The 21,848-nt window shown below is 37.2% G+C and overlaps 1 protein-coding gene across 1 annotated transcript in view; it reads right to left on the bottom strand.

Moving 5' to 3' along the window:
* The window catches only part of ADGRG7 (adhesion G protein-coupled receptor G7), a 66,618-nt gene extending 45,656 nt beyond the window's left edge, over positions 1-20,962 (bottom strand). Inside the window, exons 1-2 of the mRNA XM_038582662.1 lie at positions 20,618-20,962; positions 1,591-1,704 (exon numbers count right to left, since the gene is read on the bottom strand). Coding sequence (XP_038438590.1) covers positions 1,591-1,704; positions 20,618-20,732 — 229 coding nt within the window. The 5' untranslated portion in view covers positions 20,733-20,962. The remainder of the gene's footprint in view (positions 1-1,590; positions 1,705-20,617) is intronic.
* Positions 20,963-21,848: the final 886 nt, after the last annotated feature.

The raw sequence follows: 21,848 nt of genomic DNA, 5'->3' as shown, positions 1-21,848 counted from the left end.
GTAGCAAATTATAGGAGTGTATTTCTAGGGCTCTGGCTCCTAGGCAGTCAGCATAAAGTGTACCGAGTATTGGGAAGCATACTGCAGATGAAGATGCAGCTTTGAAGCATCATTATTTACAATATCCAAGACATGAAAGCAGCCTAAGAGTGTGTGTGTGTGTGTGTATGTGTGTGTGCATGTATGACTCAGTTGTGAAAAAGAATGAGACCTTGCCATTTGCAACAACATAGATGGACCTAGAGGGTATTATGCTAGGTGAAATAGTCAGACAGAAAAAGAAAAATACATATTATTTCACTTATATGTGGAATCTAAAAGACAAAATAAATGAAAAACAAAAAGCAGAACCAGACCTATAAACACAGAGAATAAAAGAATGGTTGCCAGAGGTAAAAGGTGGGAGGATGGGCAAAATAGGAAAAGGCAAGTGGGAGATACAGGCTTCCAGTTATGGAATGAATAGGTCACAGGAATAAAAACTGCGGCATAAGTGATACAGTTCAATGGTATCATAATAGCATTGTATGGTGACAGATGGGAGCTACACTTGTGGTGAGCAAGCATAATGGATAGAATTGTTAAATCACTATGTTGTACATAAAAGCTATGTTGTACACTAAAACTAATGTAACATTGTGTGTCAACTGTACTTTAATTTAAAAAAGAAGTGGTGGGGCACCTGGGTGGCTCAGTGGTTGAGCATTTGCCTTTGACTCAGGTCATGATCCTGGGGTCCTGAGATTGAGTCCTGCATTGGGCTCCCTCCAGGGAGCTGCTTCTCCCTCTGCCTATGTCTCTGTCTCTGTCTCTGTCTTTGTCTCTGTCTCTCTCTGTGTGTCTTTCACAAATAAATAAATAAATCTTTAAAACAATTTTAAAAATTAAAAAAAAAAAAGTGGCTTTGAACTTTGATTCTGAGAACACTGCCTGAAGTCAAACTAATTTAATAACATCTTATCAAGAGAAAGGATAAAAAGGCAAAAGCTTCATCTAAATATAGCCTTGGATAGGAAGATGTGCCTTGATTTCAGAAAAGTTAAATATGTTAGAACTGTGATATTTGAAATGGGATAATATAGCGTATCACTAACTGAAAGGACCTGAGGAAACCATACCACCCCTTGCCCTGAATAGGCACTGCAACAAGAAGGAAAAGCATCTGTCAGGTTACACACAAACTGGAAAGTTGGGAAATACACTAGGTAAATTGAACATACAGGTAAGTAGCCCAAAAAGAATACTCCACTTTTACTATTAAGCTAACAAACACATCTTAAAGCCACCATCATTATTTTTATTTATTTATTCATGATAGACACAGAGAGAGAGAGAGGCAGAGACACAGGCAGAGGGAGAAGCAGGCTCCATGCAGGGAGCCCCATGTGGGACTCGATCCCGGGTCTCCAGGATCAGGCCCTGGGCCAGAGGCAGGTGCCAAACCGCTGCGCCACCCAGGGATCCCAAAGCCACCATAATTATAGCCATTGTTACTAAATTATTAACAGAAGCTTCAGGAAGCTTTGCTGCTGTCCTTATTAACACAAGTCACCTAAACCTCATACCCTAGTACCATTCCAAATAACTTACCAATGGTACACCTCCGTCCTTTCCACAAGTCTGGACAAACACATCTGCCATTTTCCCAGGTTCCACCATTCCTGCAGAAGTCTATAGGGATGGTTGATGAGGAGGCTAATGATCCTTAAAAAAACAAACAAACAAAAAAACAATAAATAATAGAATAGTACACCAACTGGCTGATCAGTTTCTCCTTTTGGATCTGTGGCCTTTGATTTCTATATGTAAAACAATTACTTTGAGTACCAGTGGAGAAGTAATTTTTTTGTAATATTATCATCAACAAAAATACACATTGAGAATTTAAACAGTACATACAATGATTACAAAAGATTATAAAGACCAAAAAACTACATTTGAAAGAACAATACCTTGATCAAGGAGATTAGTATCTACTGGGGGAAACGGGAGATTATATAGATGAGATGGATGGATGGATAGATAGATAGACCAGCCAACTAAGCCAACATGCAGATTTGTAAGTACTTCAAGAACAAAGAAGAGAGATGTTGAGGACAGAAGTAATTTATTCAGGGAGAACTTTCCAGAAGAAGTGGTATTTGAATCAGTTTTTTTTTTAATTTTTTTTTATTTATTTATGATAGTCACACACACACACACCCAGAGAGAGAGAGAGAGAGAGAGAGAGAGAGAGGCAGAGACATAGGCAGAGGGAGAAGCAGGCTCCATGCACCGGAGCCTGATGTGGGATTCGATCCTGGATCTCCAGGATCGCGCCCTGGGCCAAAGGCAGGCGCCAAACCGCTGCGCCACCCAGGGATCCCTGAATCAGATTTTAAGGCTGAATCTAGAAAAGCCAAATAAAAAGAATAGCCCCAAATAGGCAGGATACAAAGTGCAAAACCACAAAAATATGGAAAGTTCTGATGTGTTCAAGGAACATAGCAACGCTTAACAAATCAGGAATATTGGTTCTATGTGGAGCAACAGCAGGACGCAAACTGGATTGTGAGAGGGTTTATAGACCAAGCCAATGAGATTTAATCCTGCAAGAGTCTAGAGAGATCTTAAAACAAAGTAGTAACATAATAAAAAATGTGGTTTTAGAAAGATATCTCAAGTAATATAGGAAGTGACTGAGGTGGGGGGGCAAGGAAAGCCAGTTGAATGGGGATCAGATCTAGGGCAGTGGCTCTAAGGAATTTAAGTCTCAACAGATTCAGGAAGCATGTCTGAGACAGGATTGTAAGGATCTGGTGACTAGTTATTTTGAGTTGGGCACACTGGTATCTCTACATTGAAGGTAGGGTGGGTGGTGAATGTATTAACTAAGCTTAAGAATACAGAAAGCAGAGTTCCAGCTCCAATAATGATGGAATAGATTGTATAATTTAAGCCTCCCACAGATAACACTTTTAAATTCTGGACAAAAGTTGTCAAGAAAGAGGAGGAGGTGGGGAAGGGGGGGGTAGGAGAAGGAGGAGGAAAGGAGAAGGAGAGGAGAAGGAGGGGGAAGAGGAAGAGGAAAGAGAAAGGAAACTACTTGGGGACTTTGGACAGCAATGAAAAGCAGACAGAAACTGAAGGCTATTCCAAGTTTACACAGTATTTCCACCAAGGGCACTACTTCGTGGCTCAAAGTCTATATGTAAACTCCCCTCAAATCTGGGAAGAAAAATAAGATAGAAAAAAAAAAAAACCAGAGTTCCAGGGACATGTGAGACAATATAAAGCAGTCTAATATGTATACAACTGGAGTTCCAGAAAGAAAGAAGGAATAGGACATTTAATATACCAAAAGAAATTACGGTCAAAATTTCTTAAATCTGGCTAAGAACTTTAACCTATAGATCCAAGAAGCTCAACACAACCCAAGCAAAATAAATACAAGGAAAACCACACTTACACATACCATGGTCAAACTTCTGAATCTCAAAGATAAGGAAAAAATCTTGAAAGCAACCAACTACTAGCCCACACAGTTTTACCAGTGAATTAGGGAAGAAATAATACCAGCCTCATGTAAATTCTTTCAGAAAATAGAGAAAGAGAGAAGCTTCCCGTATATTCCACAATGCCAAGATAATTCTGATACCAAATCTGACAAAAATATTACAAAAGCAGAAAAGTACAGACCAATAAATCTCAGTTACACAGATGCAAAAATTCTTTAAAGGTAGCAAACCAAATCCAGCAATACATAGAACTGATAATAAATCATGGCCAAGTGAGGTTTATACCAGGAGTGCAAAGTTGGTCTAACAATAGAAAATCAAATAATTTAATTCACCATATGACAGAAAAAAGTGGGAAGACCATATGATTATTTCAACAAGTGTAGGGGCCTAAAAGCATCTGACATTCTTTTAACTCTCAGCAAACAAGAAATAAAAGGAAATTTCCTCAAGCTAATAAAAATCATCTATGAGGAACCTATCAATAACATCAAACTTAATAGTGTAATATTGAATGCTTTCTCCCTTAGGATTGACAGAAGAGTTGCTGTAGCCACTTTCATTCAACATTGTACTGAACCCAGGGCTAAAGGTAAAACAAAACAAAATAAAAGCATAAAGTTAAGAAAGGAGGAAATAGAATGTTCATTTTTTAAAAGATTTTATTTATTTATTCACAAGAGACACACACAGAGAGAAGCAGAGACCCAGGCAGAGGGAGAAGCAGGCTCCATTCAGGGAGCTCGATGTGGGACTCGATCCCAGACTCAGGGATCACGCCCTGAGCCAAAGGCAGGTGCTTCACTACTGAGCCACCTGAGAATGTTCATTCTTTGTTGCAAGTGACATCACCAAATGCTTTCAACAATCTTAATGTCCACCAAAAAGTGAATTTAGCAAGACTAAATGATACAAAATAGATACACAAATGAAATTCATTTCCACATATTGACAGTAAAGGTGGTCCTAAGAGGGGAGTATATACAGCAATACAAGCCTTTCTCAAAAAACAAGAAAGACCTCAAATACACAACCTAACCTTACACCTAAAGGAGTTGGAAAAAGAACAGCAAATAAAGCCTACACCAAGTAGGATAAGAGAAATAATAAAGATTAGAGCAGAAATCAATGAAATAGAAACCAAAAGAACAGTAGAACAGATAAATAAAACTAAGAGCTGATTCTTTGAAAGAATTAATAAGATTGGTAAACACAGGAGAAAGGACCCAATTAAATCACGAATGAAAGAGGAGATATCACAGCCAACACCGAAGAAATACAATTATAAGAACATGTTATGAGCAATTATGTCAACAAATTAGGCAATCTGGAAGAAATGGATGCATTCCTAGAAATGTCTGAACTACCAAAACTGAATCAGGAAGAAATAGAAAATCTGAACAGACCCATAACCAGCAAGGAGATTGAAGCGGTCATTAAAAACCTCCCAACAAACAAGAGTCCAGGGATGGATGGCCCCCCAGGGGAATTCTACCAAACATTTAAAGATTAGTACCTGTTCTTCTAAAGCTGTTTCAAAAAATAGAAATGGAAGGAAACCTTCCAAACTCTTTCTATGAGGCCAGCATTACCTTGATCCCAAACCAGACAAAGACCCCACCAGAAAGGAGAATTACAGACCAATATCACAGATATTACAGACCAACATGGAATGCTAAAATTCTCACCAAAATACTAGCCAATAGGATCCAAAGGTATATTAAAAGACTTATTCACCATGGCCAAGTGGGATTTATTCCTGGACTGCAAGGGTGGTTCAACATCTGCAAATCAATCAATATGATACCCTACATTAATATAAGAAAGGACAAGAACCATATTATCCTCTCAATAGATGCAGAAAAAGCATTTGACAAAGTATAGCATCCATTCTTAAAACCTTTCACAGTGTAGGGATAGAGGGAACATACCTCGATGTCATAAAAGCCATCTATGAAAAGCCCACAGCAAATATCATTCTTAATGGGGAAACACTGGGAGCCTTTCCCCTAAGATCAGGAACAAGACAGGGATGTCCACTCTGACCACTGCTATTCAATATAGTACTAGAAGTCCTAGCCTATATCAGGCAACAACAAAAACAAAAAATAAATAAAAGGCATCCAAATTAGCAAAGAAGAAGTCAAATTCTCACTCTTTGTAGATGACATGATACTCTATGTGGAAAACCCAAAAGACAAGCCCAAAATTGCTAGAACTCTTACAAGAATTCAGCAAAGCGGCAGGCTGTAAAATCAATGCACGGAAATCAGCGGCATTTCTGTACACCAACAATGAAACAGAAGAAAGAGAAATTAAAGAGCCAGTCCCACTTACAATTACATCAAAACCATAAGATACCTAGAAATAAACCTAACCAAATAGGTAAAAGATCTAAACTCAGAAAACTATAGAACATTCATGAAAGAAATTGAAGAAGACACAAAGAAATGGAAAAATATTCCATGCTCATGAATTCGAAGAACAAATATTGCTAAAATGTCTATGTTACCTAGAGGAATCTATACATTCATTGTAATCCCTATCAAAATACCATCAACTTATTTCACAGAGTTAGAACGAATTATCCTAAAATTTGTATGGAATTAGAAAAGATTTTGAATAACCATAGGAATGTTGAAAAAGAAAACAGAACTGGTGGCATCAGAATTCCAGACTTCAAGCTATATTACAAAGCTGTAATCATCAAAATAGTGTGACACTGGCACAAAAACAGACACATAGATCAATGGAACAGATTAGAGAACCCAGAAATGGACCCTCAACTCTGTAGTCAACTAATCTTCAACAAAGTAAGAAAGAATATCCAATAGAAAAAAAAGACAGTCTCTTCAAAAAATGGTTGTGAAAACTGAAAACTGGACATGTAGTAGAATGAAACTAGACCATTTCCTCACACCATACAGAAAAACAGACTCAAAATGGATGACCTAAATGTGAAACAAGGATCCATCAAAATCCTAGAGGAGAACTCTGCAGTATCCTCTGTGACCTTGGCCACAGCAATTTCTTGCTAGACCCGTCTCCAAAAGCAAGGGAAACAAAAGCAAAAATGAACTATTGGGACTTCATCAAGATAAAAAGCTTTTGTACAACAAAGGAAACTGTCAACAAAACTAAAAGACAACCTACAGGATGGTAGAAGATATTTGCAAATGGCACATCAGATACAGGGCTAGTATACAAAATCTATAAAGAACTTCTCAAGGGGATCCCTGGGTGGCTCAGTGGTTTAGCACCTGCCTTCAGCCCGGGGCATGATCCTGGAGTCCAGGGATTGAGTCCCACGTCAGGATCCCTACATGGAGCCTGCTTCTCTCTCTGCTTCTCTCTCTGCCTCTCTCTGTCTCTCTGTCTCTCTGTCTCTCTGTCTCTCTCTCTCTCTCTCTCTCATAAATAAATAAAATATTTTTTTTAAAAAAAGAACCTCTCAAACTCAACACCCAAAGAACAAATAATCCAAAACAGAAATGGACAGAAGACATGAACAGACATTTCTCCAAAGAAGACATACAGATGACCAATAGACACATGAAAAAATGTTCCACATCGTTTGGCAACAGAGAAATACAAATCAAAATCACAATGAGGCATCATCTCACACCAGTCAGAATGGCTAAAATGAACAAGTCAGGAAATGACAGATTTTGGGGAGGATGTGGAGAAAGGGGAACCCTTGTCCACTGTTGCTAGGAATGCAAGCTGGTGCGGCCACTTTGGAAAACAGTACGGAGGTTCCACAAAACGTTGAAAAGACAGCTACACTACACTACTGGGTATTTACCCCAAAGATACAAATGCAGTGATCTGAAGGGGCACCTGCACCCCAATGCTTACAGCAGCAATGCCCGCAATAGTTAAACAATGGAAAGAGCACAGATGTTCATTGACAGATGAATGGAAAAAGAAAATGTGATCTATATATATAAAACCATCAAGAAAAATGAAATCTTGCCATTTGCAACATCATGGATGGAACTAAAGGATATGCTAAGTGAAATAAGTCAATCAGAGAAAGACAATTATCATATGATCTCACTCATATGTGGAGTTTAAGAAACAAAACAGCGGGTCATAGGGGAAGAGAGGGAAAAATAAAATAAGTGAAATCAGAAAGAGAGACAAACCATAAGGGACTCTTATTCGTAGGAAACAAACTGAGTGATGCCTGGATGGCTAAGCGGTTGAGTGCCCACCTTTGGTTCAGGTCCTCAATCCCGGAATTGGGGATCGAGTCCCACATCGGGCTCCTTGTGAGGAGCCTGCTTCTCCTTCTGCCTGTGTCTCTGACTCTCTCTCTCTCTCTCTCTCTCTCTCTCTCTCTCTCTGTGACTCTCATAAATAAATAAATAAAATCTTAAAAAAAAAAAAGAAAAGAAACAAACTGAGGGCCCTTGGAGGGGAGGAGGTGGGAGGAAGAGGTAACTGAATGATGGACATTAAGGAGGGCATGTGATGTAACAAGCACTGGGTATTATATAAGACTGATGAATCACTGACCTCTACCTCTGAAACTAATAATACATTATATGTTAATTAATTTAATTTAAATAATTTTTAATTAAAAAATAAAATCAATTAATGTAATTCATCATAACAACAGGCTAAAAAAGAAAAATCAAATGATCATATCAATATATATATATATATATATAGAAAAAGCATTCAACAGAATCCAATTTCCAGTCATGTTAAAAACTCTTAGCAAACTGAAAATACAGAACTACATATACCTGATACAGAACAACCACAAAAAAACATAAACCCCATCTCATACTTAATGGTGAAAAATTAGATGCTTTCCCCTAGGAGGAGAATATGGCAAGGATTTCCCTTCTCACCACTCTTATTCAACAATATACTGGAAGTCATAACTAATGCAGTAAGACAAGAAAAGGAAATAAAAGGTATTTCAAGTTGAGAGAAAGAAATAAAAGTCTGTATTCAGAGATGACATGATTATCTATGTCAGAAATCCCAGTAATTCATCAAAAAAACTTCTGGAACTAATAAACAATTATGGTAAAATTTTGAGATACAAGATTAATGTGCAAAAGTAAATTGGATTTGGATTTAAAAGAAAGAAATACATGAATATAAAGAAAATACATGAAATAAAATAAAATTTTGGAATAAAATTTCCAAAAAAGAAATACATGAATATAAATATACCAAAATACATACAAAACCTATATGAGGAAAATGACAAACTTCTGATAAAAGAAATTCTAAATAAGTAGAGAGATATTTCATGCACATGGATAAGAAGATTCATTATGTTTAGATTAGCAATTCTTCACAGCTTGATTTATAGATTTAATGCAATTCCAATCAAAATCCCAGAAAATTGTTTTGTGTATATCAAGAAAACTAAAGTTTATATGCAAATGTAAAAGTCCTAGAATAGCCAACACAATTAAAGGAGAACAGAGTTGAAGCACTGAGAATATGTGACTTCAAGACATTGTGAAACCTACAATAATCAAGACATTGTGGTATTGGCAAAGAAGAGACGAATAGATCATTAGAACAAAATAGAGAACCCATAAACAGGCCCATAAACAGCCCAAACAGACATAGTCAACTGATCTCTGACAAAGGAGTAAGAGCAACTCAATGGAGAAAGAATAGTCATTTTATTTTATTTTATTTTATTTTATTTTACTTTATTTTATTTTTTATCTATTTATTTATGATAGTCAGAGAGAGAGAGAGAGAGAGGCAGAGACACAGGCAGAGGGAGAAGCAGGCTCCACGCACCGGGAGCCCGACGTGGGATTCGATCCCGGGTCTCCAGGATCGTGCCCTGGGCCAAAGGCAGGCGCCAAACCACTGCACCACCCAGGGATCCCCAAGGATAGTCCTTTTAATAAATGTTGCTGGGAAAATTAGACAGAAACATGCAAAAAAATAAATCCAGACTCAGACTTAACAATTTTCACAAAAAATAACTATGCCATAAATCTAAATATAAACTGCAAAACCAAAAAAAAAAAAAATATATATATATATATAGGGGGATCCCTGGGTGGCTCAGCAGTTTAGCGCCTGTCTTTGGCCCAGGGTGTGATCCTGGAGTCCCGGGATCGAGTCCCACATTGGGCTCCCTGCATGGTGCCTGCTTCTCCCTCTGCCTGTGTCTCTGCCTCTCTCTCTCTGTGTCTCTCATGAATAAATAAATAAAGTCTTTTTTAAAAAAAAAAAAAGATTTCAGCAGCTGTTCTTTAAAAAAGTTAAATTAAATTAAATTTAAAAAAAACGAAAACAAAATAAATAAAATGCAAAATTATAAAACTTCCAGAAGATAATACAGAAGAAAATCTAAGTGACCTTCAGTTGATGATGACTTTTTAGATATAACAGCAAAAGTACAATCCATGAAGGAAAAAGGATAGGTAAACACATCAGATAAGTGGAACTTCCAAAAAAAATTTAAAATGTCTGCTCCACAAAAAAACATTGTTAAGAGAAGGAAAAACCAAGACACAGAATGGGAAAAAATATTTCTAAATCACATGTCTGATAAAGGACTGGTAACCAAAATACACCCAGAACTCTTAAAACTCATTAATAAGCAAGCAAATAATTAAAAGTATGCAAAAGATCTGAACAGACATCTCACCAAAGAAGATATACAGATGGCAAACAAGCATATGAAAATACGCTCAACATCACACGTCATTAGGGAAGTGCAAAGTGAACGGCAGTGCAATGACACCACACACCTATTAGAACGACTAAAATCCAAAACTCTCAACACCGAATGCCAGCCAGGCTGTGGAGCAACAGAAGCTTCATCCAGTGCTTGTGGGAATGAAAATGGTACAGCCAGTTTGGAAGACAGTTTAGCAGTTTCTTATAAAGCTACACGGAGTTTTACCACACAATCCAGCAGCCGTGCTTCGAAGTGTTTACTCACATGAGTGGACACTTCATGCCCACATAAAAAGCTACACATAAATGTTTGCAGCAGCTGAATATGTAACCACCAAAAACTGGAAGCAAACAAGATGCCCTTCAACAGATAAATGGATTTTTTAAAAAGCTGTGGTATATCCATACAATGGAATATTATTTAGCCATAAAAAGAAATGAGCTATGAAGCCCCTAAAAGATATGAAGGAATCTTAAATATATTTAACCAAGTGAAAGAAGCCAGGCTAAAAAGCCTACATATTTAATTCCAAATATGACATTCTGGAAAAGGAAAAACTACAGAGACAGTAAAAAGATCAGGGGTTTGGGAAAGGGAGAGGAATGAATCGGTGAAGCACAGGGGACTTTTAGGGCAGTGAGCTATTCTGTATGACATTGCCATAGTGGATATGTCATGGGGTGTTGGTCAAAATCCACAGAACCGTACAACACAAAGAATGAACTCTAATGCAAAATGCATTTTAATTAATAGTGCACTGATATTGGTTCATTAATTATAACAAAACAATCCACCAGTGTAGATATTAATAATAAGGGATGATATGGAGGGGAATGGGTGATGAGAGAGGGAATAAATGGGAACTCTATACTTTTTCTGTTTAATTTTACCATAGCCTGAAACTTCGCTAAAAATAAAGTCTATTGGTATAAAAGAAAAATAAGAGACAACCCAGACCTCAAAAAGCTTAAGATCTACCGAGACAGATTTAATCATCATTGTTATATGACAAACTTCTCTGTGTAACCAAGGGAATACGTGAATCTCTAAGTTGTAGAATGCTTCAAACACACAACGTACAGAGTATAAAACATCCCTCACTAAACCAAAGCCAGTTTTAAGAGATAGTGACTTTCTCTCAGCTTTGCTTTGGACTTTTTAAGAAATACATAATAAAACTTTACAGAAAGAGTTGAAGCCCTTTGTACTCCTTTTTATCAACATTCCTTTCCCTCTACACCCAGAGATCACACCATACTGAAATTGTCATTTATCTTTTATATCGTATTTTATACTATTATTATATCTAAGGTAATCAATACATAACATTTGTAGTCAGTTTTTGCTTTTTGGAGGGGGGGGCGGAGGGTTGCTATTAAGTCAACTATTTTAATGGTTACAATGTTGGTTAGGTTTTTTTTTTTTCCTTCCTTTGGGGGTAAATTTGATTATCTATATTTTTTTTTTTAGAAAATTGCCACCTGGCCAAAGTTTTTTATATTAGCTAGGATAAGGTTTTCAATGGTGTTGGCTTGTGATTTTATTAGTTTTTCTAAATCACTACTTTATTTTATTCTATATTTTAATAGGTTTTATATTCACAGAGCCAGAAAATAAAAACAACAAAAGTATATATAATCTTGATGTCATCCCTAAATATATACAAGTAATTTCTACAATTTTTCCAATCTTTCTACAAGCGATGTGAATCTATCGTCTTACTTTCTTCTTCTCCTTTCTGTAGCTTTTGCTCTTATACTTTTGACGATGAATGTTGAAAATCTTTCCACAGCAGTTCATAGAGAACTTTCATCTCCCCTTTTACAGCTGTATTATAGTCCATTGTATGGCTATACCCTAATTTATTTAACTGACCCCTTACTGTTGGACACTTATGTTGTTCTCGATCATTGTTTCAAAATTCCCCTGTACATATTCTACTTTGCAACTGTACAAATTCATCTAGAGAATAATTCCCAGAATTGGAATTCTGAGCCTAAGAGTACACATTTGTCACTTCGACAGTTATATCCAGCTTGCCCCATAGGAGTTGTACTAATCCGAATTTTCACCTGGCAATGCAACTATATGCAGGGTCTGGGACAAAGTACAATGAAGACCTATGTACCATTGATATGAAAGTAAATGAAAAACTTATAAATTAAGTTAGGCTGCTACATAAAGTCCGTGTGCTCGATTCTAACATCATGATGAGCATATCTTCATAAGGACTTGGAAGTCCTAGGTCTGAATTTAGAAACTGTGGATTCCTTGGAGTTTTACATCAGCATGTGGCAAACAGCCCCAGCTGCATCTGCCCCCTTCTCTCCCCTTGCCTGTCTCAGACTCCTTCCCAGAATGCCTTGTGCTCACACCTGTAGACACCCCAGCCCACACCACCAAGCTATAAATAGCCACCTCTCAGGGAGCATGCCTTTTCCCCCTGAGAGGCTGACCTCGGGGTGGTTGGGGGGGATGACACCCACAATCCCTAGAAGCCCAGCAGGAGTCCTAAGGACCCAGATGCAGGTAGCAAAGCCTGAAAGGGAAGATGCAGGCTCTGGGTGGACATTCCCACTAGACTTGTTCTTAAATCTTGTCTGCGAATGTACTTGTGTTATGACCCCCTTTATTTTTTTACATATTGCTTTTTTTTAATAATAATTTTTTTATTGGTGTTCAATTTACCAACATACAGAATAACACCCAGTGCTCATCCTGTCAAGTGCCCCTCTCAGTGCCCGTCACCCATTCACCCTCACCCCCGGCCCTCCTCCCCTTCCACCACCCCTAGTTCATTTCCCAGAGTTAGGAGTCTTTATGTTCTGTCTCCCTTTCTGATATTTCCTACTCATTTCTTCTCCCTTCCCTTCTATTCCCTTTCACATATGCCTTTTTGTCTTGACAAATCTCACTGGAGATTTATCTGTTTAAATTCATGTTTTCGAAAAACTAAGCTTTTGGTTTTGTTGATCTCTGCTCTTGTTTTGTTTTTAATTTTCATTCCATTTGTTCTTTTCATTATTGCCAAACAGCCTTCCTTAGAATTTACTTTCTTTTATATTTATTGTTTTAATGTCTCTTATCTCCAGGTCCAATGAAATGACAGATGCATAGATGGTACTCAACAAACATTTGCTGACTGACCTCTTTGGCATTTGCATTTTGGTTGAGGATATTAAGCCCAAACTAAGCTACCACTCTTCTGTCATAATCACAATCTTAACACCTTTTGCTCCTCAGTTCAAGACCCTGTCCCCTGAAATACCTAAATTACCTACAGAGGTAGTATAGGTATTCTTAAGCCTCTGCATTTTAAGTAAAGAAAGTGAGACCCAGAAGATTAAGTGCTTTGCTTCTTTTGTTTAACTAGTTCTTAAACCTACTGACTCATTTGAGTAATATAAAAAATAGTGAAAGGGAATAAAGGGGAAAGGAGAGAAAATGAGTGGAAATATCAGAAAGCGAGACAGAACATGAGAGACTCCTAACTCTGGGAAACGAACAAGGTGTAGTGAAAGGGAGGGAGGTGGGGGGGATGGGGTGACTGGGTGACAGGCACTGAGGGGGGCACTTGACAGGATGAGCACTGGGTGATATGCTATATGTTGAAAATTGAACTCCAATTAAAAAATAAATAATTTAAAATTAATTAAAAATAATTAAATTAAATTAATTATTAAAATAAAATTAAATTATTTATTATTAAATAATATTAATATTAATAATATTAATTATTATTAAAAATAAAATAAATAAATAAATAAAATAAATAATTAAAATTAAAATAAATAAATAAATTGATAAAATAAATAAATAAAATATAAGTAATTAATTAAAATAAATAATTAAAATTAAAAATAATTAAATAAATAATTAAAAGTAAATAAACCTACTGACTCATAAAAATGACATTAGCTATTCATTAATCCAACATCCCCATTCTACATAAAGAGTAACTTGTTCTAGATCAGTAATTAATTGATGGCCAAGTGGAGTTAACTCAGATGTCTTGGCTACTAATCAAGTGCTACCTGGCCTCTCCTCACAGTGCTGCCTTCACACAGGGAAAACAGGGAGGGTAAGCGTCAGCTTCAAGTTACTTGAGGTTTCAAACACTGGAATGTGTTTAATAGAAGTATTTTTCTTTTATAATACCAGTATAATATTAATAATTCCCTATATTTTCTTAAATTATAAGTAATATTTCCAGAAATATTAGCCTTATTTTCAATATCTTTACCACACAACATGGAAAACCAGATGTAAAATATTTCATGCTGCCTGAGAAAGTAGCATAAAATATTAAAACTTCCAAATGGAAAACATGAATCGCATTTCTTCTAAACTAGACAAAATTAAAATCTGTTTTGAAAAATCTAGTTTAATTAAGTGCAGGAATAAAATTATCTTTCCTTAGAGAAATTCCCTAAGAAGGCTCTAGTGTCTGGCTCCAATTCTTTAAGGGTTGTAACATCCTGGCATCTGTCATTTGTTGCAGACCAGGAATTCAAAATATTTGGATGAGGATAAAGATTCCTCCTCTTAAATGAGAAGACAATATTTAGGAAAGCTTATTCCATTGTGAAAGGAAACTCAACAATTTAAACAAATAAAATATGTAAAGTAGAGCTTTTCCTTAAGGTAAAAGTTATTCAACATGAACTACACAGTTACATATTTCAGTAACCTGGTTAAATGTTGTAATAAAATTTCCCTGATGGTGTAGCACAGTATAAATACTTTTTTATGCAGGAAGATATAGCAATTCTTAGAACTGTTTCTGTTTCTGTTTTAAATTAATCAGTTGAGGGGCACTTGGGTGGATTAGTAGGTGGAGCATCTGACTTTTGGTTTCGGCTCAGGTCAGGATCTCATGGTGAGAGATCCAGCTCCACCTCAGACTTCACACTGAGTGTGCTGAGAGTCTGCTTCCCCTCTCCTTCTCCCTCTCCCCACCCCCTCCTTTGTGTACACAAGCTCTCTCACTCTCTCTCTCAAAATAAATAAATAAATAAATCCTTTAAAAAAATGTTTTAAACAATCAGTCAAACTTAATGATTATACCTACTGTAGACCTTCAGTTTGATAAGTTGAATTTCAATCCAAAGGCCCAATCTAGGTCAATTCAAGGCATCTATTCAAGGTATAATTCAGGGAGTGGAGAAATCTGTGCACTAAATTATCTAAAAATTTATAAATTAAAAACAGTATTTAACATCTGCTGAGGGCTTATAGTGTCCTAGATGTCATCTTAAACCTGGAAGTGTATTAACTCATTTAATCATTTAATAACAGCTCTATAAGGTAGGCTTATTATTACCCCCATATTAAGAAAACTGAAGCACAGAAATGTTGAGTAACTTGCTCAAGTTTAGTCAGTAAGTGGTGACACTGGCATTTCAACAAGGCAGCCAGACTCCAGAGCGTTTTCTTTTTTCCTATTCATGTACTTTTTTCCCCCAATTCTCATGTGCACACTCCTAAGCACCATATTCTATACTAGATGTTCTCCAATAACATATGTTATCAAAAGATCAAAAATTGGCATTTGTATTCAGAATTTTAAGTAAAAATATCCAATACCTGGAAATCAAAGAGAAATCCACTAACTAAGCCAAGGTTCTAGCCTCTTAATTTAATAAAGTGACTTTGAAAATGGTATCAGCAATTTAAACATCACTGATGTTAAAATAATTCATGCCCTTCAGCCAATTACAAACAAAATTTATTCCTCCCAAAACAAATCCCTTCCCTTTCATAGTAATTGTTTTCTTGACTGAGAGTGGTTATTTGAGGAAGCAATAGGGAGACTGGTAAAGGAGCAGAATAGTGATTTACGACAGCAGGATTGAGACTAAATAAAACTACAGCTGTCTAAAACCCAAACTTTTCCATCTGGACCTTTTTTTTTTTTTTTTTTTTTTGAGCCTCCAAATACAACCTGTACTCCAGGAGCAGTCCCATGAGTTTGATTTATTATCAAGCTTGCCTCTTGAGGAAGTACTGAAATGGAGTAAAATGAAAGTTAAACATCTGTGTACAAATTATTTTCTGAGAATCAATAAACTCTCCTTGACCTTTCCTCACAACCCACATTTCCTACTGTGCAAGAATTTCAATGCTATGAAGTTTGACCTTGGGTTTCTACTTAAGTCTCTTGTTGGCCTGAGGCATGCATGAAGCCTGTGATAGGAAATGAAGGTCAGAACAACCGGAGAGGGGTGGAAAAGGCACTCATGATGGCAGAAAGGAGGAAGTGTTATAATCCAGAAGAGACATAGGATATGGTTCAACAAAGGCATAATCATCAATGCTACTATGTTATGAGGTTAAGATAGTCTCCCTAAGAGTTATGGAAAACCCCTACTACCAGGTTTATGGACATATATCTACATTTACATCAGGCCTAGCTCAAGTTGGAAAATGTCAAGGGAAAGATGTACATAAAAATTTAATGATGTTTCATTTTACTTTCATCAAATGTGATTGGACCAAAAAACCACACTGCTTCTTGTATTACAAGGTTCATTGCTATTGGGAGCACAAATCCAATGGAGATAGAGCACCTTACTGTTGTCCATTCTGAAAACACATCAGATAGGGTGCATTTTATTTGATATTCTACGAAGAATGCCTAATGTGAAAAAGGTTAGAGGTCTGGTAAAACTTTGATTTGCTCCAACATAAAAGCATCGTACAAGATTACTGATCACACAGCCAAACTAAAGAGGCCATACACAACTGGAGAGATCTTACTGAAGCCAAAGTTCTGGAAATGGTTAGGGTGTTACATGGCTTGGAACAGAGGATGAAAACTAAAATGATGTCTTGCTTAACTGCTGAAAACAAATCCATAATAACATTTACTTTAATATTTGGAGGCAAATTACAAGAAATTGGTCGCTATATTCTTTCACTTCTGAATACAAATATTTGACAACTTTTAGTCCAGTTTCTGGTTTTTACATGATTCTTTCGTTTACTCATCAGCTATGTACTGGCAACTATATTCCAAGTACTCTTCTAGGTGCGGGGAATGCAGATTAATAAGCCAGGTGCCTGCTTTCTTGGGACTTTCATTCTAGGAGAATGAGGAAACAGCAAACCAATATATAAGAGATCATCAGGTGATAAAAGCCATGAACAAAATACATGTGAAAGAGAGCAAATAGAATGATAACCTTAGACTGAGTGGATAGAAAAGGTCTCTCTGAGGAGGTGGCATTTAACCTAAGACCTAAATCTTCAAAAGCAACAACCATGTGAAACTCTGGATGAAGAGTGTTCCAATAAACTGACATCATCATAGAAGAACTTCAAGTCTTGAGCTCCTTTTGGAAATTGCAAGAGTCATCAATAGTTTTGAAAAATATCTTTACCAAACGAAACTATCTTATTCCTGAAAGCCTAGGTGGAGAAGTGTGACTTGACAACATATCTCATTGTGATGCTTTGGTGAAAAAAAAATCATTGTCATCAGTGACATAAAAATGCCAAAGTCTATTCCACCAATTCTGAGAGAAGTTGTGTCCACTTGCATGAAATGCTATCAACTTCATCTGGACTAAAGCTTTGATCCATGCCCCTTTGCAAGAGGCCTTATTCAGCAGCAGGAACAGAGTAAGAAGTTTTTCTATACTACACAGAAGATCATTGCCATTCTAGAGGCCATGTCCTGAAGCACTCGTTTGATGTTTAAACCAATGATTCTTTTTTCTTGTTAATGAATAATTACATTTGGAATAATTAGGCAGAGAGAAGATCATTCATGGTTTGTTTGATGGTCAGTAGATGTTGGAGCTTCTATGAATGTGAGAAATCCTTCCCTTAAGGGTAGTCACCTGGAGCAAGACTGACTGCTAGACCATGAGTGCTCCAGATGGAATGCAGGCTCTCCTGCTGTCCTAGACGAGATCAACGGCAGCCCATCATGTAGCCTTGCAAAGCTGAAAGAACACTTTGGCAAAATGTGGAAGGATGTGGCAAAGCTATAGCAGTTACTCTGAAAGTCTATAGACACCATTTGAAGACTCAGAAAACCTTAAAAGTGAACACACTAACCTATACTCTCTGAGCCATGTTAATAATGTAGACCTCATCGACGTGAAGACAAACATGCGACTTCCCAAAGTGCCTACGTTTGCCTAGCAAGGGTTTCTACTGGTTACTGCATATCTTTGTGAAGTGGCATTTTCAGGCAGAGTTGCCTCAGAGAGAGAGGAGAGATGAATTAATTCATGGAGTTACTCTTATCTTCCCTCTAGGAAGGCAGGATAGGTGGGAGGGAAGAGCAAGATACTGAAGCCAGAAAATTCTAGATTCGAATCCAGACCCAACACTCTAGCTATGTAAGCTTGACGACACTGTCTGAGCCTGAGTTTCCCCATCTGATCCTGGATATAGTAATAACTGCCTCAAAGGTAGTTGTTGGGATTAAATGAAATTAGCAGAGATCATAAACTTGTCAAATCAGTCGTACACCTGACACTAATGTAAGAATATAACATTGTGTGCAAACTGCAAGCAAATAAAGCAATTTTTAGGAAAGATTCAGAGCAAGGACACATTTGTCTTTTTTTTTTTCTTTCTCTTTCTTTCTTTCTTTCTTTCTTTCTTTCTTTCTTTCTTTCTTTCTTTTTCTTTTAAGGAGCTGGTATGCTTTTACCATTAAATAAGGGGTTTTGGTTGCTTATCATGCTTCATTTGGGGTCTTAGCCCTCAGGAAGTTTAGAGATATGTCTCAGGGATTATGTTTTGTATTTACTTTCAGCAACTCCCTCTGTTTCCTTCCTTATAATGTTTTATACTTCGGTCCTTGTTTTTATGGTTCTACTGTACCTGTATCCTTTCTTAGTCACCACAAAATTCCCTTTTAAAGTAGATGTCATATAAAAAAGGAAAGGAGGGAGAAGGGAAGAAAAGAAAGATTTCTTAGAAGTATACTATTTAAATAAGGTCTCATGGGGCACCTGGGTGGCGCAGTGGGGGAAGCGTCTGCCTTTGGCTGAGGTCATGATCCCAGAGTCCTGGGATCAAGCCCGGTATCAGGGTCCCTGCTCGGCGGAAAGCCTGCTTCTCCTCCCTTTTTTCCCTGCTCATGCTCTCTCTTGCTATCTCTGTCATGATCTCTGTCTCTCTGTCTCTCTCTCTCTCAAATAAATAAATAATTTTTAAAAAGATAAACTCAGCAGCCTTAATAGGGTAAAATCTGTCGTTCATAATTTTTTTAATTGTTTATTTTTATTTATTTTTATTTTTATTTTTTTTAATTTTTTAAATTGTAAACAAAACTTAAATGGACAAATAAAATAAATGAAAACACATTTTTCTCAAGTTTAAATTTTATCATTTTGTTCTGGGATATTTTCCCATGCTATTTATCCAAATCCTATTAGTACAATATTCTCTAAATAATGTTCTCGGGGGTGAGAGGGACGGAAGGATGATTAGATCCCTTCTCAGCTACCACTCTTTCCATAGCTAATATATTTGACTTCTTTTGTCCCCAGCAGTGGAACTTTGCCGACATGTAGGTGCTTGTGCTGACTCCTCCAACCTTCTATCCTCCTCAGTTACCTTCTCGAGGGTAGACCGCTGCGCCTTCTGCTCTCTCAACTGGTATTATTTACCCTTATTTACTCAATTTTATTAGAATTTTTCTCTGTTTATTACAAAAGGGAATACTCAGCACCTCCAGCTTTGAAACCTCTGCTGCCTAAGGGAACCAGCACTGGGATTATAGAAACTCCTTGTTGGGGGTTTTCCTCACACATCATTGTTTTACACATCACTGCCCTCCGTCCGTCCCACCTTCCAGTGTCAGCTCTAGCACACAGCAGTTTACTAACAAATACTTGGTTATTCAAAACCAGAAAAAAAAACATTTTCTAAGGAATCTTAATTTTTTAGTAGTTTTTAACACTTGGAAGGTGAGAACTTTGTGCACAAACCATCAGGTTTTAGTTACAATCCTAGTGAGAACATTCCTAAACTCTCTCCTTGAGATGAAATTCCATTCTGCATGTGTTTGGTTATGTGCATATGTCTGTGTGGGTCCATCATCATTTATCTTTCTTGGATTTAGCTAAACAAACCCAAACATGTGTTATGAGTGATTTTAATCATGCCATTATCCAATCAGGAGTTAAAAGAGCAAGAAGAGGCTAATTAAACTATGTAATTAGTTCATCACCCTGCCCACTCATACACACATATTCATATTCATGTGTGTACAACCATATGCAAGGCATCAGCTGCCCCTTACCTGTTGTATTTCATATATGAAATACATACATGGTGGGCAGCCTCAGCCCAGACATGGCCATTTGCAGTCCCTGGTGTGTCAGGTGTGAGGAACGAGGGCTCAAAACCTTCTCTTGATTTGAGTTAAACATAGCAACTAAAAGATAAACACAACATAATTAAACATAAATGATATTACCTTTCTGGACCGTAATCACAGTCATCCAGATGCCCAGGGCCAAAATGATGATCGTCACCAGTCCACATGCAATGACCACCAGCACCCTGAGGTCACACGCACGGCAGGAAGCCATGGGAAAGCCAAACCACAAATCCACTACTGGCGGAAAAACAACTAGCTTCTTTCTTCTCGAGCCAAGTGTAATCAGAAGCTATCCTTAAAAAATAAAAATAATTCCTCCTTTCAGTGATCTATGAGGCAGGAGTCCTCATTTCTTAGGACTTTTCAGGTTAATCAAGGCAGGCTGCAGTTTGAATCATCTAATAAAAGGTACATGCTCTCATTGCAATTTCCTCATCCTTCGCTGAATGGGAACATGAAAAAAAGAAGTTGGAATTATGGGAAGAGAAGATAACTCAGGGTAATAAAGGAGAAAGGGGAGGGAATAGTTAATAGGGTCAAAGTATAAATGTCCAGATAAGCAAGAAGCTGGGGAAGGGAGCAAAATAATAATAATAATAATAATAATAATAATAATAATAATAGAGACCAAGTCATCTTCTTACACTTTGGTTGTAGGGGGACCTCACAGAGGTAAACTAACAGGTGCTTCAAGCCACACAGATTCCCTCTTATCAACAAGAGGTTTAAGCAGTTGACATACACATGATTCCAGAATTTGCACTCTTTTAAAGGAGCCCACATTTTGAAAGCTGCAGTTGGTATATGGGCTTTACTAGCACAGGGTGAATTTTGGTAAAGCAACAAATCCCAGTATTATGAGCCAGCTATTATGAGCTGAATTGTGTCCCCCTAAAAATTCCTGTGTTGAAGTCCTAAACCCTCATACCTAGAATATGACCTTATTTGGAAATAGGGTCATTCTAGAGGTAAGCAAGTTAAAATGAGGTCGTTAAAGTGGGCTCTAAACCAATGAAACTATTGTCCTTAATAAGAAGAGGAAATTTGTGGGCAGCCGAGTGGCTCAGCGGTTTAGCGACCCCTTCAGCCCTGGGTGTGATCCTGGAGACCGAGACCCACATCGGGCTCCCTGCAGGGAGCCTGCTTCTCCCTCTGCCTGTGTCTCTGTGCCTCTCATGAATAAATAAAATCTTAAAAAAAAAAAAAAAAAAAAAGAGGAAATTTGCACAGAGATACGCAAAGGCAAGAATTTAGGAAGAAACACAGGGAGAGGATGGCTAACCTCACGCCGAGGAAAGAGGCCTGGAACAGAGCCTTCCCTCTGAAC

Source organism: Canis lupus, chromosome 33 (genome assembly GCF_011100685.1).
Source record: "Canis lupus familiaris isolate Mischka breed German Shepherd chromosome 33, alternate assembly UU_Cfam_GSD_1.0, whole genome shotgun sequence".
Lineage (NCBI taxonomy): Eukaryota > Metazoa > Chordata > Mammalia > Carnivora > Canidae > Canis > Canis lupus.
Note: the sequence above shows the minus strand (reverse complement) of the source record. Positions and strands in the feature narration are given on the sequence as shown.